This window comes from Lampetra planeri, unplaced genomic scaffold (assembly GCF_965212315.1).
Source record: "Lampetra planeri unplaced genomic scaffold, kcLamPlan1.2.h2 scaffold_654, whole genome shotgun sequence".
NCBI classification, from domain to species: Eukaryota; Metazoa; Chordata; class Hyperoartia; order Petromyzontiformes; family Petromyzontidae; genus Lampetra; species Lampetra planeri.
Genome location: NW_027615477.1, coordinates 1 through 18,418, shown reverse-complemented (window position 1 = coordinate 18,418; position 18,418 = coordinate 1). Strand labels below are relative to the sequence as shown.

Genomic DNA, 18,418 nt, shown 5'->3' with positions numbered 1-18,418 from the left:
AAGTGGGTTAATCACTTCATCCGATTCACAGGGAACTGAAAAACGTTCAACGCACACACCTAAGTGCACCCTTGTCCCACACCCAGTGGGACAAGGTGAACGCTCCGGCGCGGATCGAGAAGACGGGCTGAGCGCAAGAGTCCCTGCAGCTTGTGTAAGCAGTCTGACTATCAGTCCACATCAGCAGCAGCAGCAGCACGACACGTGGGAACGCAGCCGCTGCTGAGCCCAGCAGATCCCAACCCAGATTCCACGTCCACCTGCTGATCTGTGGAAGAACCTGCGCGCTGTGAAGGTGATCGGGGTGAACGTCCTGTCATGTGTTGTGCAACAGCACGGAAAACAGGTGTCGTGTGTGTGTGTGTGTGCGTGTGTGTACGTAACCACAAAATGAAGATGATCAGAACCTAAATGTAATGATTTTATGCTTTGTTCATGAATCATCTCCCTGTTGCACCTTCCTCTGCAGTGGGGGGCAAACCAGTTCTCTGAGGTGTCCTGAATCACTACCTGAGTTGGCCACACACTGTTTCAGTCGAAGTTTCTCTTTCAGTGAACATTTGCGTCAGTCGACTCGTTCACAGGCAACGAACGAATCAGTTGACATGAACGAATCTTTTCAGTCAGTGATTCAGTACAGTCTCTTCACCCAAAGGATTCGTTCTTTCGAGCGAATCATCGTGAACGGGACAGCACTATTCTCCTTGCCTGTGTTGGAGGTTTCCCCTTCCTCATCTGATTTTCTTTCTACTGTCCCCGTCTTTAGCCAGCGCTACATGATGATTTTGCCTGTAACGGAGTAACGTTAGCTTACTAGGTTACCATTTTTCCTGTGGGATATGATTTTTCCTCAGATATCTTGTCTTTTTTTAAACTAAAATCTTTCAATAAAAAAAAAACCAAAAAAAACGCAATTTCCTCACAGTCCACAGTTGGACCACAAGGGGGCGCTGGCAGACCACTAATTGTGCACGGCCCACATTTGAGAAATACAGATCTAGAGTAACCAGTGAACCTTTGGCAAGCTTTTGTTTTGAAAGTAGTAGGAAGCTGGAGTACCCTGAGAGAACCCACAGTGGAAACCAGTAGGGATGATGAACAAATGCAAACACTTCATCTCTAGATGGCGTCGAAGGTTTAAAATCCAAAGCGAAACTTCCAGTGTTGGAGATGCAGCAACAACTAGCGGATGGATTCTCTGCCAGCTTATACAGTATATTTAAATTACACCCCAAAAAAACTTGAGTCTGATTTAATGAACTTCTTAATTGGGATGGAACAGACGTGAATGGAATTATCTAGAACACGCTAAAATGAAAAGGAAGACTTCTCTTTTCTTTTTTTTTAAATAAATCATATTTATTTACAAATTTGCACATTTATGGAATAGTGGAACACTCACACAATTAAACACAGCTATTGATGTGTGTAGCCTGACACACTCCCACACACACACACACACACACACACACTCATCATGTACATCGTGTACACACAGACACAATCTGACGCACAGCACGCACACGTCACAGACACACATGCGTCCACAGCGTCATGGCTCACTCACCCTCACGTAGTTCAACCCCATTGTGTCCGTTCCTCCCGTCTCACGCGTTCACAACGCTGCGACGCCCTCTGCTAGTCTGATCCGCTAGCCGCTCTAACACGACACGGTGAAGTGTGTACACATCAGTGGGTGCCGCCCTCTCCTGCTTTCCTCTCAGACGTGAGCCCGGAGGCCGAGAGTCCGTCTGTCAAACAACATGGCTTCTTTAATCCTCCTTCTGAGTTCATGGCAGTGGTTCATGTTTGTCCTCCAGGCTGTCGCAGAGCAGATTGCGGGACTGATGGTTGATTTTTTTTTTTTTTTTTTTTTTACCGCGGTGAAAGTGTGTAAGGCAAAACCTGCTGGGTAGCACGTACATGTTGTCAGCATCTGTCTGCGGTGGGGACATATTTCATTGTCTGCACGCATTTCTTTGTCAGGAGAGATCTACAAAAGCTTGTCTTCTTCTTCTTCTTTCTTTTTTTTTATTAAATAAAAAGAAACTTTCAGTGTACTTGAACGTGGGCTGGGGACGAGTGTATGTGAAAGGACGGAGGAGGAGAAGGAGACAGGTGGGACCGACAAAGGCAGACAACTATCAAGTGAACTCTCGTGAGCAACACGGAGGAAGTTTGAGGAAGTTTGAACGTCCTCCTCCGGTGACCCGGACCGCAGCCCCCCACGGCGCCCTCTGCTCTGACAGGAAACCCCGAGTGTGTGTTTTAAAGTCCACGCTGCCACTCGCTCGCTTCCTCCGAGGAAGGTTTTGGCTTAAAATGTGTCCAGTCGAGAAGATGAAGACGACAACGAGCAGAGGAATGAGAACCTTTCGGTATCCACAGCTCAGGCTGTTCAGGGGTCAGAGGTCACACCTCCACCTGCCCTTGGGTCAGATGGGCCCGGAGCTGCTGCGCTGCGCTGACGATCTTCCTCTGGTGTCCCAGCAGGTTCACGCCGAGACTCTGGACATCTCTGGAGGAGGGCAGGGTTGACGTCAGAGAGAGAAAATGTTCAATCACAACAAACTCTAATATTTACATCATGAAGGACGACACGTTCCCAATGCTGACTAAAAGTAGTTCATTTTAGTTGTGGCCGCCCAAAACCTTCACAATTCATTCTACAGTGGCTTTACTAAAGAATTCTGTCAAAACATCTTCACAGCTGCCGTGACAACTGAAGAACTTTCCTCCTGAGAGGCCACAAGACCATGAAAGTGTCAGCGAGCAATGAATGAGGCAGAACGTCAAGCTGCTGCTGAGAAAAGGTGGAGAAAAAAAAAAAAAAGAAAGGAAAGGAAACAAGATTGCAAGGTGAAAGCGAAACTGTGAAAGTTTCTCTGCAAAACGCTCCAGAGCGACATTTGTAGTCAAATTACAAAATATAATGTGACAGAACAAATAATTTGACCTTTGATGAACGGAAAATAGGGACCTGATGTTAAAATTCATCAGCTGAAACTTTAATAAATGAACAAAATTAACTAAAAAGAAGAAAGCAGACGCCCCCGTGACCAGCTGACGTTGTAATATCGTATTCTACCTGTGAAATGGAAACTATTTCAACTACCATCTAATCTCAACAAACTCTACTCACTCCATCGTGAGCCTGCTGACTCGGTCCAACGAGTCCAAGTGCGCCCGCTCAAACTGGTCCTGATATCGGTCCATCCTCAGCGCCCTCAGCCAATCACTGACGGTCGCCACTGACGACAGGTCCGTGGGGGTGGGGCTGAGCAACGGCTGCGAGCAGCTTCTGCAGGGAAAACAAATGTAATGACAACTAGAAAATCCCTCCCCTCCCTGCTGATGGACCCGTCGCGGTCCACGGACCACAGGTTGACAAACACTGTTGGCACGGCGATCATTCCTCCGAGCACGTAGTTATATAGTTTATGAGGGTAGAGTGAGAGCAAGTAGTAGCAGATCGTGGTCCCTCATTATTTGGGGAGCGGCCCCATCGGGGTCCACGGGCCACAGGTTGACAAACCTCCTCCATCTGATTCCACACAGAGAATCTGAGTTTAAATCAGGAGCTAGAGGGCTGTGAACACACTCTGTTCTGGACCTCTGGAATCCATTCACTTCCTGTGACGGGAACATTTTTTTGGAAAATTTTCTCATGTCACAACGCTGGGGGCCACAGGTGTGAGAAGAAGAGGAAGAACCACGAGCAGGGTCCGAGGTCAGGTGCGGCCTCACCGGGTCGGCTCCACCTTGAGTGAAGCAGGGTGTCTGATGAGGCGATCCAAGGAGGACAGGAGGGAATCGAACCCCGGCCCGGTCGCCTCGATCGGGCCTGCCAGCACTGAAGCATGACGGAGTGCAGGGCGGAGGGGCAGTTACTGGGGGCAGGGAGGCGGTACTGGTCGGCGACCGCCTTCATCACCTGCACAGAGAGGAGGAGACAAATGACAGCTGCAAAATGTTATTCTGCTGAATAGGGGGTCAGAAGGGTCTGCAATCTGATTGGTCCAGACCCACTTTCAAAGTAATAATCCTTTTTGCAACAGTGACATCATCCGAAGTGAGTCAGAACAATAGCAGCCACTAGTAGCAGTTTTTTCATGGGGGTTGGGGGGGGTGGTGGTTTCGGTGCCTCGGGCAGCAAACCAAGAAGGGAACGTGAACCTCTTGTGCGACCAGTCTACATCCACATGGTGTCTGTCTGTTACGTGGTTCTATGAACCTTCTGCTGGTATCCAGGTCATGACCTCTGTGTCAAAGCTGCAGCACACACTCACTTCCTGATTGCTCATGTCCCAGTACGGACGCTCTCCATACGACATCACTTCCCACATGAGGATGCCGAAGCTCCAGACGTCGCTCGCTGAGCTGAACTTGCGATGCTGGAAGGCTTCCGGCGCACGTCCACCTCACGGGAATCTTACTGCCCTGATGCGAGGACAGAGTGAAGCAGAGCGGAACTCTTTGCCGGTGATGGACGCGTTGCTAGGAAACGCTTCATTTACCAGAGACGCCGTGTACGTCGGTATGTTGTGGTCCAGGCCCCTCATGAGTCGCGACAGGCCAAAGTCGGACACCTTGCACACCAGGTTGGAGTTGACCAGCACGTTCCTGGCCGCCAGGTCCCGGTGGACAAAGTTTCTCTCGGAGAGGTAACGCATCCCGGCTCCGACCCCTCTGAGCATCCCAACCAGCTGCAGGATGCTGAACTGTCCCTCGTTCTCCTGGAAGGACGGAGGGGAACAGACGGGAGGAGACGAGGAGCTTCAGCCAAACATGACCAGTCCTAACATGGGGGGGTTTGTGGGTGTGTTTGCGCTCATTTCACCCTGAGGAAGGAGTCCAGGGGTCCGTTCTCCATAAACTCCGTGATGATTCGTTCAGGAGGGTTGAGAGTAATCACACCTTCCAGTTTCAGCACATTGGGGTGGTCGAACTGGCCCAGGACGCCCGCCTCACTGAGGAACATCCCCCTCTCTCTGTCAGACGCCCCCCAGCGCAAAGTCTTCACCGCCACCAGCACCTCTCTGCGCCCAATCGGACGGTAGCGGCCTCGAGACACCTCCCCAAACTGGGCTGTGGAGGGCAGACGGGGAGCGGAGTCGTCACACACACACACACACACACACACACACACACACACACGGACGTCGCCGAGCAACAAGATTCACTGACTGAAGACAACCAGACCTCACCTGCACCGATCACCTCCTCAATCTTCACGTGGGTGGGGTCAATCTCACGGGCAAACTCTTTGACCGCCTCACTGGGGGTCCTCATAGGTGGACGGGTCCACATAGTACTTCACTCCACCTGGACAGAAAATACCATTTACACATACAAATCATACTTTAAAAAAATGATCGTCTTCTGCAGTTCATTTACCAAGAATTGGTTATTTGAAGGGTGAACGTACAAATTGTGTAAAATGAATAAAAGGAAGGTTTTTGATTGCGCTGTGACTCTCACCTCTGTTGCTGATGTACCTCTGCAGTCTGTCGCTGTACGGACTCTCCCTCCTCTTACTGGGATGGAGGAGGAACGACAAAGAGGGGCATTGACAAAATGAAACACACCACGTGGCGTCACGGTGCACAGGTCAGCCACGTACCTGCGAAACACCACCACGATCACAATCGCTGCCTCACGACCAGGAGAAACGCCGCTCCTCCCATCACCGAGCCGACCAGCAGAGGGAGACGGTTCTGGATCTGCTGCGAATGTTCCTCTGAGGACGAGAAGGTGAGGAACCGCCCAGCTCAGCTCAAAATCTACAAAACACATCAGTTATCGTTCTCATTCATTCACACACACATTTAGAATAGACTTGGAAATAACTGATCTACTTTCTCCAGCGATGTAACTGGTTACGTTTGTGTTTATTTTGAAAGGGCGTTACATGACCCCGTTCCATGGAACTCGTCAGACAGACGCAGACCTCGAGGCAGCGTGGTGAAGTAGATGGTGTTGCTGTAGGGGCCGTAGCCTCGCTCGTTGCGAGCTCTGATCTGGAAGGCGTAGATGGATCCAGGGATCAGAGAGTTGACTGTCAACGTGTTGGTCTCACTGTACACGGTCGCTGCGCCGTCCACGTCCGAACCCTGAGGGACACCGGAGAGAGAGGTCAGGTGTGTGTGTGTGTGTGTGTGCTGTGTGTGTGTGTGTGTGTGTGTGTCTGTGTGTGTGTGTGTTACCTTGTCGTAGTATCTGAGCTGGTACTCCAGGATGTCCCCGTTGGGCCTGTCTGGCTGAGGCCAGGACAGAGTGATGGAGTCTGGGGCGCGGCTCAGCTGATGCATCATGGGAACTGTACTTGGAACTGTGAGTGGGGTTAAAGGGGGGGGGTGTCAGATGAATGAGCGCCACTGCCGACCGACCAAGGCTCTTGACTGACCAGCCAACCTGCCTCAGAAAATCACCCCTCAGCTGTGAGTCTGTGACGTGGTGGACACAATGACCACATGGGGGCAGTGTTACACAACTTGGGGAAGTTATTTATTGGAAAGTCAAAAGTTTTGCCGGAGCAGCCAGCAGGATTAATACTACTACTACTACTACTAATACTACTACTACTACTACTACTAACGCCAACTGTTCTGGACATTTAAAGGAATATTTCCTGGATTTTTCCAGTATAATCAATAAACGTTGATTTATCGGGTATATTTGAGATCATTTAAGATCACTGAGTCATCTCATCCATCGAATTACCGGGGGAACTTGATGTGCATGAAGGTGGAGTCTCCTCTCTGTTCACTGATCTACATTCATCTGTCTTTGCCTTTTGTCTCCCTGCTCCCTCCATCCCTCTCATTTATCCCTTTCTTCCTCTGTGCTGAGTATAATGGGGTCTGACAGGATATTGTAACCTCGAGCAACCTTCTGCCCAGACGGCAGGAGCACGCACACACACACACACTCTCTCTCTCACCACAAACACACACACACACACACACGCAGCAGCAGCAGCAGCAGCAGCAGCAGCATCTGTGCAAACATCATCAAAACAGCGGCACACTCTCATCTCATCGTTTCATCACCTGACTGGCTCGTGGTGAAATTGATGCTGGTGTATCGAGGTGGGAAGGGGCTCAGAGCCGACACCTCATTCATGGCCTGCACCTGTCAACACGGAGACAAAGAAACCTTCATTTGTGCCGTTTACCTCGACGACAGGTTTGAGTGTGTGAGCAGCGGTGAATGATTATATCATCAGTCATTTAAGGCATTTACAGACATTTATAGGTCATTTTACACCAAACATTTGATGTTTTATGTTTTATGTCATGTTTGCCACTCTACCTGTATGAGATATGTGACTCGGGTCAGCAGGTTGTTGAGCGTGACCCTGGTTTGTTTCAGGTTGGTCTGGGAGGGGCTGAAAGTGACGCCCTCCCCACACCAGGAGCACGACGCTGAGCTGGTGACCGTCGCTGAGGGGCAGATCCGACACACAACTCCATACCACACCTCGCTTCGACCACCCATGTCCACCGGGGGGCGCCACCTCAGGGACACCCCGCCATCGCCGCTCTCGTATTCCCAGGACAGTGAGACTGGAGCAGATGGAGGAGCTGTAGAGGTCACAGGGTGAGTTTAGCTAGGTAACTAAGGGAAAACAATTAGAAAAACGTTATCAACAACTATTTAAGAGTCGAGGGGGAAAAAAAAGTATATTAATGTAGTTTAATCATAAAACCAAACTAAAATAAACATGAGACAAATACAAAAAATAATAAATACAAACACAATATAAATAATGATAACAACAACACCAATAACAATAACAATAATAATAATATTGTTGTTATTATTATTATGGGCGTCAGCACAGATGATGTGGGAAGATGTATGACTTGTGTAATCTCACACCTTCACCCTCACTTTTTGAAAGTGTGAAGGAAATTGGAACCTAAATGAATAAATAGATTAATAACAGAATAAATCAATAACCAATAATTCACTGAACCTTCTGAACACCATCTCCGTCTCCCGTCTTTTCCCCCCACTCCACAAATAGATCTTACAAATGTGTGATGTGAAAAGAATGATGTGTGATAAAAAATAGATGGATACGGTCACTGAGTAAACATTCCGGATCTCTCAGCCTGAGAAAAGGAGTCCTCTGAGGCCCCCTTGAACACCTCCCAGAAAGCCAGGCGTGAGCAAACAGAGCTTACTTGTGCAGGCAGAGGAGTTGGCGTCGTTGGCCGCTCTGTAGAAGCTGCTGCGACACTCACACACACTCGACCCCTCTAGGCTGGTTCGGCTGTTGGCGGGACACACAGAGCAGGGAACGGAACCAGAGAGGGACTTGAAGTAACCCACCGGGCAGGCTGCACAGAGGACCAGGTCAAAGTGTACAGTCACATCCATCAATGGGTCCGTTGCCAAGTATTTCACCTTCTTCTTTCCAGTCACACGTGTTTTGTTGTTGTTTGGTCAGTACACAAAAGCATTCTTCCCCTGTGTTTACTCATTCAGTGCTGCACTTACACAGCATAGGAAAGTCTGCAACCGAGACAGAAATCAAAGACACAACGGTCCGTAACAGTCATCGGTGGAAATATGTTCCACAATCATACAACATACTTTCAACATACATATACACGTCATATACAGTACTTTGTGAACGCAGCAGCAAATGGATGTGAAATGAACTTTTGACTTTGTGTCTTGTTTTATTTTCGGTCCTGGACAAACTCAACCACCAGCTAGCAACAGCTATTTCCAGTAACACATCAGTTTCAACGCGGCTTGCGGTTCCTCTTCAGCCAAACGTGCATCTCGGATCGGTGTGTTTTGTTGCTGGCTCTGTTCTGCCCCCGTCATTTAACGGTGTTGACGGAGGAACGGGCCCAAGTTAGCGGTGGAGCAGCCGCCACAACCAGCAGTCAGCATGAAGTGTGTGAACGCTTTGAGGACTGAACTCAGACTGAACGCCTCCACCTGTTGATCCAGTTTGTTGAGAGCCAGGAGTGGTCATACGGAGGCAGGTGGGGGTGTGCAACAAGTCAGCATGCTGAGTTCATGTCAAGGCTGAATTATAAGCCAACTAATTCAATATTCACTATTTATTGGCATGTACATCCACTTTGACCCATCGACGGAGATGTCTGAATGTGGAAAATCAAAAGAAATACAATTTAAGGTCAATGCTGCTGTTTTTTGTTTTTGTTTTTTTAAATAAGTTGGACAACAAATACAAGCCAGAATTCTTGAAAATACACAGAAAGGGTCAAACTTTCTTTCTGGTTTATTGTCTACTTTGTTTTAAGGCGGGTTTTGACAAACAAAACTCCGTCTGAAGATTCAAAGATGCCTTGAAACGTGAAGGTTTGAAGGAATTAGAAAAATACAATGAGAGATCATTTCTCGTACAAAAAACGATTCACTCCTGCTGGTCAGTAGAAAGAATGCAGCTTTGGAGGTGGGAGGTGTTATCCACTCCTTTATACAGTCTATGATCTATATTGGAGCTGTAAAACAGACACACACACACACACACACACACACACACACACACACACACACACACACACACACACACACAGTAAATACCATAGGAAAGTGGCGGCTGGTTTTATTGTGGAAAACTTGTAAAATGTGCCAGTTGTTAATGTCAGCAGCAGGACAGCTGAGCACCGAGGTCAAGGCGAATCACTCGGCTGCGCGCCGCAGGCGACTGAGCTCGTCCTGAGCAGGACTGGGAGGAGAATATTGAGTGACCTGCCTTCGCAGCGTGTTTGTTCGCCAAAAGCACAGTCCACTAAAGGTTGCAACCTTAAAAACAAAGGTCCCTTTTGTCTGTAGATGTCGACCATGTTGTTTTCAGGATTCCCTTATCACAGGGAGGTTTAATCAAAATGAGCCGATACAGCGATTCTACACCACCCCTCTAGACTCCATGGAGGAGTCTAGTACCTGAAAGTCTCGGTTGGAAACGGGGACATTTCTACACGTGCTCAGAGAATGTTCTGGTAAATCCATTCTGGGTGAAAGTAATGGAGCACTAGGGAAAGGCGCCGAGCAGTCACACAGCAGTTCTACGTCCAGAGCAACCCCCAAATCAGGAGGAACCGTTGACTTGTTACAATGACGATGCGAGAAGCAGCAGCAGCAGCAGCAGTGTTGTTGTCGGGCGTCTGTTTAATGTTCTGTTGGAGGAAGCAGAGACTCAGGAGGATTTTGTTGGATCTTAAACCGATCATAGTAGAAAACTGTGAGCAGCCCACTTTTCCAGTGTGAATCCCACATTATTTTGCTCTGAGCGTCACCGAGCTGCTTACTGAAGGCGCCAAGACACAGATAATGGGAGTGTCAGAGCATTAAGTTGCAGTTACAAAGTTTTGCTTTTGACAATGAATAACAATTTTACTGTGTAAATTACTCTGTATGGACATTACTATCTAGATACTATGAGAATAAAAAGATAAAACACAAATGAAAAAGAACACAGATCAAAGTGAGTACAGAGGATGTGTGTGGATACGTGTGTGTACAGTTGGGGTGGCGTGGGACGAGAACGAGGGGAGAAGAAGCGATAGAAGGACAGAATAAACTGATAAAAGGCTTTCAGTGTTCTCACTCGTCTCGGGGAGCAGACGCTGCTTTTATGCAGGTGCAAAGAAGAAAAGACGGGGACAGGGTGAGGAGACGGGATGCAGAGGTGGACACGGAGATGGATCGGAGCGGACCGTTGTCGGAAGAGCGGTTGGGATGGTGTCGGCGCAGATGACCAGTGATAGGAAACAGGAAAAGACAGCGGTCTCCATCTTTAATGTCCTGTGTGCACATTACTGGATGTGTCTTTAATGGCTGTCACAGGGAACACGACTTTGCCAAAAAGCCTCCCCCCTACACACACACACACACACACACACACCGTAAGATGCAAACACCAAAGGAGGAAATCATCCCTTGGATGTTTGGCAGCAGAATCAGACAGCAGACAGATGCTACATCTGTCAAAGGACCCGAGATGAGTTTATCTCAACAGGAAGAAAAAAAAGAAAAATAGTCTGAGTGTCCCAGCGACCATCTTCACTTGGAACAGATCAATAATTAAACAAGGGTTTGTTGAGTTGTGGCTGCAAAAGAATCACATGGGGTTTTAATGAGTTTGATGCTCCAGTTGGCAACTTCATCTATTTGTGTGTGTGTGTAGTTGAGTTGGGGGTGGTTGGGGGGGGGGGTCTGACTGTGCAGAATAATCAGGCATCACGTGATTTAGGCCTGAACAATGATTGGCCCGTTGCAGACTCACACGGTGATGTGTGACGCAACCATTTTTCCAACAACTGACCGTGATGTAAATTCAGAGCCAAAGCGATGACGAGACCTAGATTCCAACGGGGGCAAGAAGCCTCAGCCCCTCAGCCCCCCAGCCCAGCCAGCGCGTCGTTGAACGACACGTGAAGAACACGCAGAAACAAAAAGGAGCGGACGTGTGTCGGGGAGTACTGGTACTGTTACACTGTGAGTTAGTGGACGCTCCAATTCCAGGAGCACACTGGAGGATGAGAGGACAAACCAGAACCTGAATCTGAATCTGAAACTGAATCTGAAACTGTTATCTAATGTCAAAATAATAAAATACAGGACAATAAAATGCATGTGTGTGTGTGTGTGTGTGTGTGTGTATTGGATGACCTGCAGGGGAGTATGACATTAATGTTCTTATATAATAATAAAATAATATACAACTTGTGACATAGCATTAGCATTAGCACATAGCAGTAAATAAATAAAATATGATAATAATGAAAAATCTATGTGACACACAATGTATATATTTAAAGAATACAGGCTAGCGTCTGATATGTATACATGTATATATAATGATTATAACCACAACAGAGGAATGGGGATTCAACTTCAGTAGTTACAACTGTAAAAGAAGTCCGTTAATTCATTGTAATGACTGCGAGGTGTTTAAATGTGAGACCAGTTCTGTCTTATTCAAAAGTTCAGTTCCGTGCAGCTTTTTGCAAGTTTTGAAAATAATAATAATAATAATAATAATAATAATAATAATAATAATAATAATAATAATAATAATAATAATAATAATAATAATAATAATAATAATAATAATAATAAATACAATACATGTTGAAACCAGAGCTTGTGACCACTGAAGAAGGAGCAGCAGCCTTCTCTTCATTGTCCCCCGTCAGCAGTTCACCCATCTGTCCGTTCCCAACATTCCCACGGAGCCAGAACGGACAACAATGCGACGATGCCAGTCCACATCATCCGTCAACGGACTGATCGGCAACGACCATTATCGAACGACAGTTGGAAGCCAAAGCGGGCAGAGCGGCGTGGGCAGCGAAGTGTCATCGACAGTCGCAGGGAGCCTTCGCTCCGAGGCCGCTGATTTGTCAGGAAATATCAATCAGACGCAGACGACCCACCAAGGGGGGGTGAGTGCAGATGTTAGAGCAAAAGAGCATGAGCGCATTTCACAGCCAACTTGGCAAAACCCGACGATTAATTGTCCCGAAGCTATGTTGGAAATTTGACCCCCCCACTCCGTGCCAGGACCGCTGAAGAAACTTCCGGCAAACTTCATCCGACATATGCAGACAGAGACGACTGAAATGCAAATCTCCCCCCATCACAGCAAGTGACACTTCATGTTGTCACGTCATGAACTGACACACATTCCTTCTCTCTCTTCATTCTCATTCCTTCTCTTTCTTCATTCTCATTCCTTCTCTCTCTTCATTCTCATTCCTTCATTCCTTCTCTCTCTTCATTCTCATTCCTTCTCTCTCTTCATTCTCATTCTTCTCTCTCTCATTCTCACTCCTTCATTCCTTTTCTCTTCATTCTCATTCCTCATTCTCTCTCTCATTCTCATTCCTTCTCTCTCTTCATTCTCATTCCTTCATTCCTTCTCTCTCTCATTCTCATTCCTTCTCTCTCTTCATTCTCATTCCTTCATTCCTTTTCTCTCTTCATTCTCATTCCTTCATTCCTTCTCTCTCTTCATTCTCATTCCTTCTCTCTCTTCATTCTCACTCCTTCATCCTTCTCTCTCTTCATTCTCATTCCTTCTCGCTCTTCATTCTCATTCCTTCTCTCTCATCAATCTCACACCTCATCAATCCTCTCTCTCTTCATTCTCACTCCTTCATTCCTTCTCTCTCTTCATTCTCATTCCTTCATTCCTTCATTCCTTCACTCCTTCATTCTCATTCCTTCTCTCTCTTCATTCTCACTCCTTCATTCCTTCTCTCTCTTCATTCTCATCCTTCTCCTCTTCATTCTCATCCTTCTCTCTCTTCATTCTCACTCCTTCATTCCTTCTCTCTCTTCATTCTCATTCCTTCACTCTCTTCATCTCACTCCTTCATTCCTTCTCTCTCTTCATTCTCATTCCTTCACTCTCTTCATTCTCATTCCTTCAATCCTTCTCTCTCTTCATTCTCATTCCTTCAATCCTTCTCTCTCTTCATTCTCATTCCTTCATTCCTTCTCTCTCTTCATTCCCATTCCTTCTCTCTCTTCATTCTCATTCCTTCTCTCTCTTCATTCTCATTCCTTCTCTCTCTTCATTCTCATTCCTTCATTCCTTCTCTCTCTTCATTCTCATCCCTTCTCTCTCTTCATTCTCATTCCTTCATTCCTTCTCTCTCTCATTCTCATTCCTTCATTCCTTCTCTCTCTTCATTCTCATTCCTTCATTCCTTCTCTCTCTTCATTCTCACTCCTTCATTCCTTCTCTCTCTTCATTCTCATCCCTTCTCTCTCTTCATTCTCATTCCTTCATTCCTTCTCTCTCTTCATTCTCATTCCTTCATTCCTTCTCTCTCTCATTCTCACTCCTTCATTCCTTCTCTCTCTTCATTCTCATTCCTTCAATCCTTCTCTCTCTTCATTCTCATTCCTTCTCTCTCTTCATTCTCATTCCTTCTCTCTCTCATTCTCATTCCTTCATTCCTTCTCTCTCTCATTCTCATTCTTCTCTCTCTTCATTCTCATCCCTATCTCTCCTCATTCTCATTCTTCATTCCTTCTCTCTCTTCATTCTCATCCCTTCTCTCTCTTCATTCTCATTCCTTCATTCCTTCTCTCTCTTCATTCTCATTCCTTCTCTTCTTCATTCTCATTCCTTCATTCCTTCTCTCTCTTCATTCTCATTCCTTCTCTCTCTTCATTCTCATTCCTTCATTCCTTCTCTCTCTTCATTCTCATTCCTTCTCTCTCTTCATTCTCATTCCTTCATTCCTTCTCTCTCTTCATTCTCATCCCTTCTCTCTCTTCATTCTCATTCCTTCATTCCTTCTCTCTCTTCATTCTCATCCCTTCTCTCTCTTCATTCTCATTCCTTCATTCCTTCTCTCTCTTCATTCTCATTCCTTCTCTTTCTTCATTGTCATTCCTTCATTCCTTCTCTCTCTTCATTCTCATCCCTTCTCTCTCTTCATTCTCATTCCTTCATTCCTTCTCTCTCTTCATTCTCATTCCTTCTCTTCTTCATTCTCATTCCTTCATTCCTTCTCTCTCTTCATTCTCATTCCTTCTCTCTCTTCATTCTCATTCCTTCATTCCTTCTCTCTCTTCATTCTCACTCCTTCTCTCTCTTCATTCTCATTCCTTCATCCCTTCTCTCTCTTCATTCTCATTCCTTCATTCCTTCTCTCTCTTCATTCTCATTCCTTCTCTTTCTTCATTCTCATTCCTTCATTCCTTCTCTCTCTTCATTCTCATCCCTTCTCTCTCTTCATTCTCATTCCTTCATTCCTTCTCTCTCTTCATTCTCATTCCTTCTCTTTCTTCATTCTCATTCCTTCATTCCTTCTCTCTCTTCATTCTCATTCCTTCTCTCTCTTCATTCTCATTCCTTCATTCCTTCTCTCTCTTCATTCTCATCCCTTCTCTCTCTCATTTCTCATTCCTTCATTCCTTCTCTCTCTTCATTCTCATTCCTTCATTCCTTCTCTCTCTTCATTCTCATTCCTTCTCTCTCTTCATTCTCATTCCTTCATTCCTTCTCTCTCTTCATTCTCATTCCTTCTCTCTCTTCATTCTCATTCCTTCATTCCTTCTCTCTCTTCATTCTCATTCCTTCTCTCTCTTCATTCTCACTCCTTCATTCCTTCTCTCTCTTCATTCTCACTCCTTCATTCCTTCTCTCTCTTCATTCTCACTCCTTCATTCCTTCTCTCTCTTCATTCTCATTCCTTCATTCCTTCTCTCTCTTCATTCCCATTCCTTCTCTCTCTTCATTCTCATTCCTTCTCTCTCTTCATTCTCATTCCTTCATTCCTTCTCTCTCTTCATTCTCATTCCTTCATTCCTTCTCTCTCTTCATTCTCATTCCTTCTCTCTCTTCATTCTCATCCCTTCTCTCTCTTCATTCTCATTCCTTCAATCCTTCTCTCTCTTCATTCTCACTCCTTCATTCCTTCTCTCTCTTCATTCTCATTCCTTCTCTCTCTTCATTCTCATTCCTTCTCTCTCTTCATTCTCATTCCTTCATTCCTTCTCTCTCTTCATTCTCATTCCTTCAATCCTTCTCTCTCTTCATTCTCATTCCTTCTCTCTCTTCATTCTCATCCCTTCTCTCTCTTCATTCTCATTCCTTCTCTCTCTTCATTCTCATTCCTTCATTCCTTCTCTCTCTTCATTCTCATTCCTTCTCTCTCTTCATTCTCATCCCTTCTCTCTCTTCATTCTCATTCCTTCTCTCTCTTCATTCTCACTCCTTCATTCCTTCTCTCTCTTCATTCTCACTCCTTCATTCCTTCTCTCTCTTCATTCTCACTCCTTCATTCCTTCTCTCTCTTCATTCTCATTCCTTCATTCCTTCTCTCTCTTCATTCTCATCCCTTCTCTCTCTTCATTCTCATTCCTTCATTCCTTCTCTCTCTTCATTCTCATTCCTTCATTCCTTCTCTCTCTTCATTCTCACTCCTTCATTCCTTCTCTCTCTTCATTCTCATTCCTTCTCTCTTCATTCTCATTCCTTCATTCCTTCTCTCTCTTCATTCTCATCCCTTCTCTCTCTTCATTCTCATTCCTTCATTCCTTCTCTCTCTTCATTCTCACTCCTTCATTCCTTCTCTCTCTTCATTCTCATTCCTTCTCTCTCTTCATTCTCATCCCTTCTCTCTCTTCATTCTCATTCCTTCATCCCTTCTCTCTCTTCATTCTCATTCCTTCATTCCTTCTCTCTCTCATTCTCATCCCTTCTCTCTCTTCATTCTCATTCCTTCATTCCTTCTCTCTCAGTCATTAACTTCCATCGTCCTCTCTTTCACTCTCCCAGTTTCCCCTCCACTCCCTCCTTTCCCCCTGCTGTTTCTGTCACTCGCTCACAGACCAGTGGCCATTACATCGCCGTGACCTAAATGTGTCACGTCCCGTTCACTATGCTTCCCCTCGTAGACCCCACCACCACCACCACCAACTCTCTCCCTGCAGCCTGTCCTCTCTTCGGTTACTCTCCTCTCCCGTATTCCTCACTGTGCACACACACTCGCCACACACTCGTGGCGTAAAAGCCTCTAATCATCGTCCCTTTTAACACCTGACCGTTTGTCGTAAACTGTGTGGACGACGTCCTTGTCGTTAAGTCACCGCCCGACTCTGCTCTCGTCTCCTCGTCGAGTATCGCTGTGCATCAGAGCGACAGCAGCGCCGTCCAGTATCGATCAACGTGTTTCATATCATATTGATTCGTCTTCGGAACACTTTGTGTGTGAGTTCCTAAACAGCTGGTGGTTGTCAAGTGTCCAGTGAAGGCTTGATGCTGCTCAGTGACTGGTGGTGTGTTTTCAACCTGTTGCACCGATGATGTCGACCAGGGGTTTTAGGTCTTTGTCACACCTAACAGACAGCTGGACTTCAGGTTCGATTGGGAACTCGTCTGATTGGAGACTTGGCTCCATTGGAAACTTGTTTCAATTGGGGACCTGGTTTGATTAGAGACTTGGTCGTTTGGGGACTTGGTTTGATTGGGATGATTGGGTAATCGTTCCAATTGGAGACTCTATTCGATTGAGGACTTGGTTCAATTAGGGACTCGTTCCAAATGGAGACTTGGTTCAATTGGGACTTGATTCAATAGGCGACTCGTTCAATTGAGGACTCATGAATTGGGGACTTTGTTCGAATGGGGACTTAACAAACAATGACCTGGATCATCCGTTGGTTAATGTACTGTTGGTGGACTCTGGTTGCTGACTCGTTGTCTGTGTGTGGTTCCCAGCGGCTGTGGTAACTTTTCATTTCCACTGACACTTTAAACTCACTCGTTTCTCATATGTAGCACACTTCCTGTTTTTGGTCCACCTCTGTTTTTAGGTGCACTTCTTTAATCTGCACCAGAGTTTGATTTGACCGTCAGATTTGCTCACAGATTGTCTCCGTGTGGACATAAAACAGTACCAGGGATGGGAATCGCACACGTCAACAACCCCCATGAAGTCTGACTCACCCACACAGGCAGATCCGTTGAGGTTCGGTTCATGGCCTTCGTCACACACGCAGCCGCCCACCGGCACCATCCACTCCCCTTCAGCGTTGCAGTGCATCCGAGGGCCCGTGCCTCCCTGGGCTCGACTGTGGGCGACACATGTCCCGCTCTACGGGCACCAGGGCGGTGGCCTCCACCCCTGAGGAGTCGCTGGGTAGGACGCCAAGTAGAGACTGGTGGGCGGACAGCGGCGGTAGAAGATGGACACTCCCATGAGGGAAACACAAGCGCCGCTGTCGACGATGGCCAGGACGAAGCTGGATGAGGAGGGAGAGCGGTTACACCTTTGGGAGCGAGGAAGGGAGCGGTGAAATGGAGGCAGCCGGTTTACCCAGTGCGTGTGAGCGGGCCGAAACTGCGTGTCTTGATGTTGATGCGGCTGTATCTGTTGGGCTGGTACTGGTGCGGCGAACTGGGCTCCACCTTGGAGAAACTCTTATCGGCAGCTATGGTGTCGATCTTCACCCAGCCCTCCCTGGTGTCCTTCTCCGCGCTGGATGGCTGAAAGGAAGAAGACGTGTGGAGGAGACGTGTGGGCGTGTGTCGGAATCATGAAAACAAGCGGTCTGATGAATCACATGCAGGGAAATAAAGAGAAACGAGAGAAGCAGTGTTCTACTTCTATGCGTTTCTCCGCAGGTTCCTGCTCATACCCCCCCCCTTCAGCGCTTCCTGTGACTCCTCCGATTCCTCTCCAGACTTTCATTTGCATTTAAAAAAAAAAAAAAAGCATCTCACTTTCCCTGAGGAGAAATTCATTCAACTATACAAATTCTATATTCCCTCCCAGTGAGACCGCACATGTAGCTGAGCCACTTCAGGCGCGGTAGTTAAAAAAAAAACGTCATGAATAAATAACTAAAGCATCTTTGGGCGGACACTGTCAGCAGGCACCGAAAACAAGTTCCTGCAATG

The 18,418-nt window shown here is 46.7% G+C and overlaps 1 protein-coding gene across 1 annotated transcript; it reads right to left on the bottom strand.

The window, feature by feature from the left end:
* Window positions 1-2,412: 2,412 nt before the first annotated feature.
* Window positions 2,413-18,004, bottom strand: LOC144741678 (ephrin type-B receptor 5-like; the record flags this gene model as incomplete). Its single annotated transcript, XM_078624187.1, is given in 20 exon segments — window positions 2,413-2,518; window positions 3,143-3,298; window positions 3,748-3,827; window positions 3,830-3,934; window positions 4,290-4,412; window positions 4,414-4,440; window positions 4,518-4,736; window positions 4,841-5,088; window positions 5,208-5,283; window positions 5,285-5,325; window positions 5,482-5,537; window positions 5,624-5,655; window positions 5,658-5,740; window positions 5,951-6,113; window positions 6,207-6,331; window positions 7,053-7,134; window positions 7,315-7,586; window positions 8,193-8,348; window positions 17,465-17,760; window positions 17,835-18,004. Coding segments are annotated over 20 exon segments (2,616 nt in total), but the record flags the coding sequence as incomplete, so codon positions are not given.
* Between the last annotated feature and the right edge of the window lie 414 nt (window positions 18,005-18,418).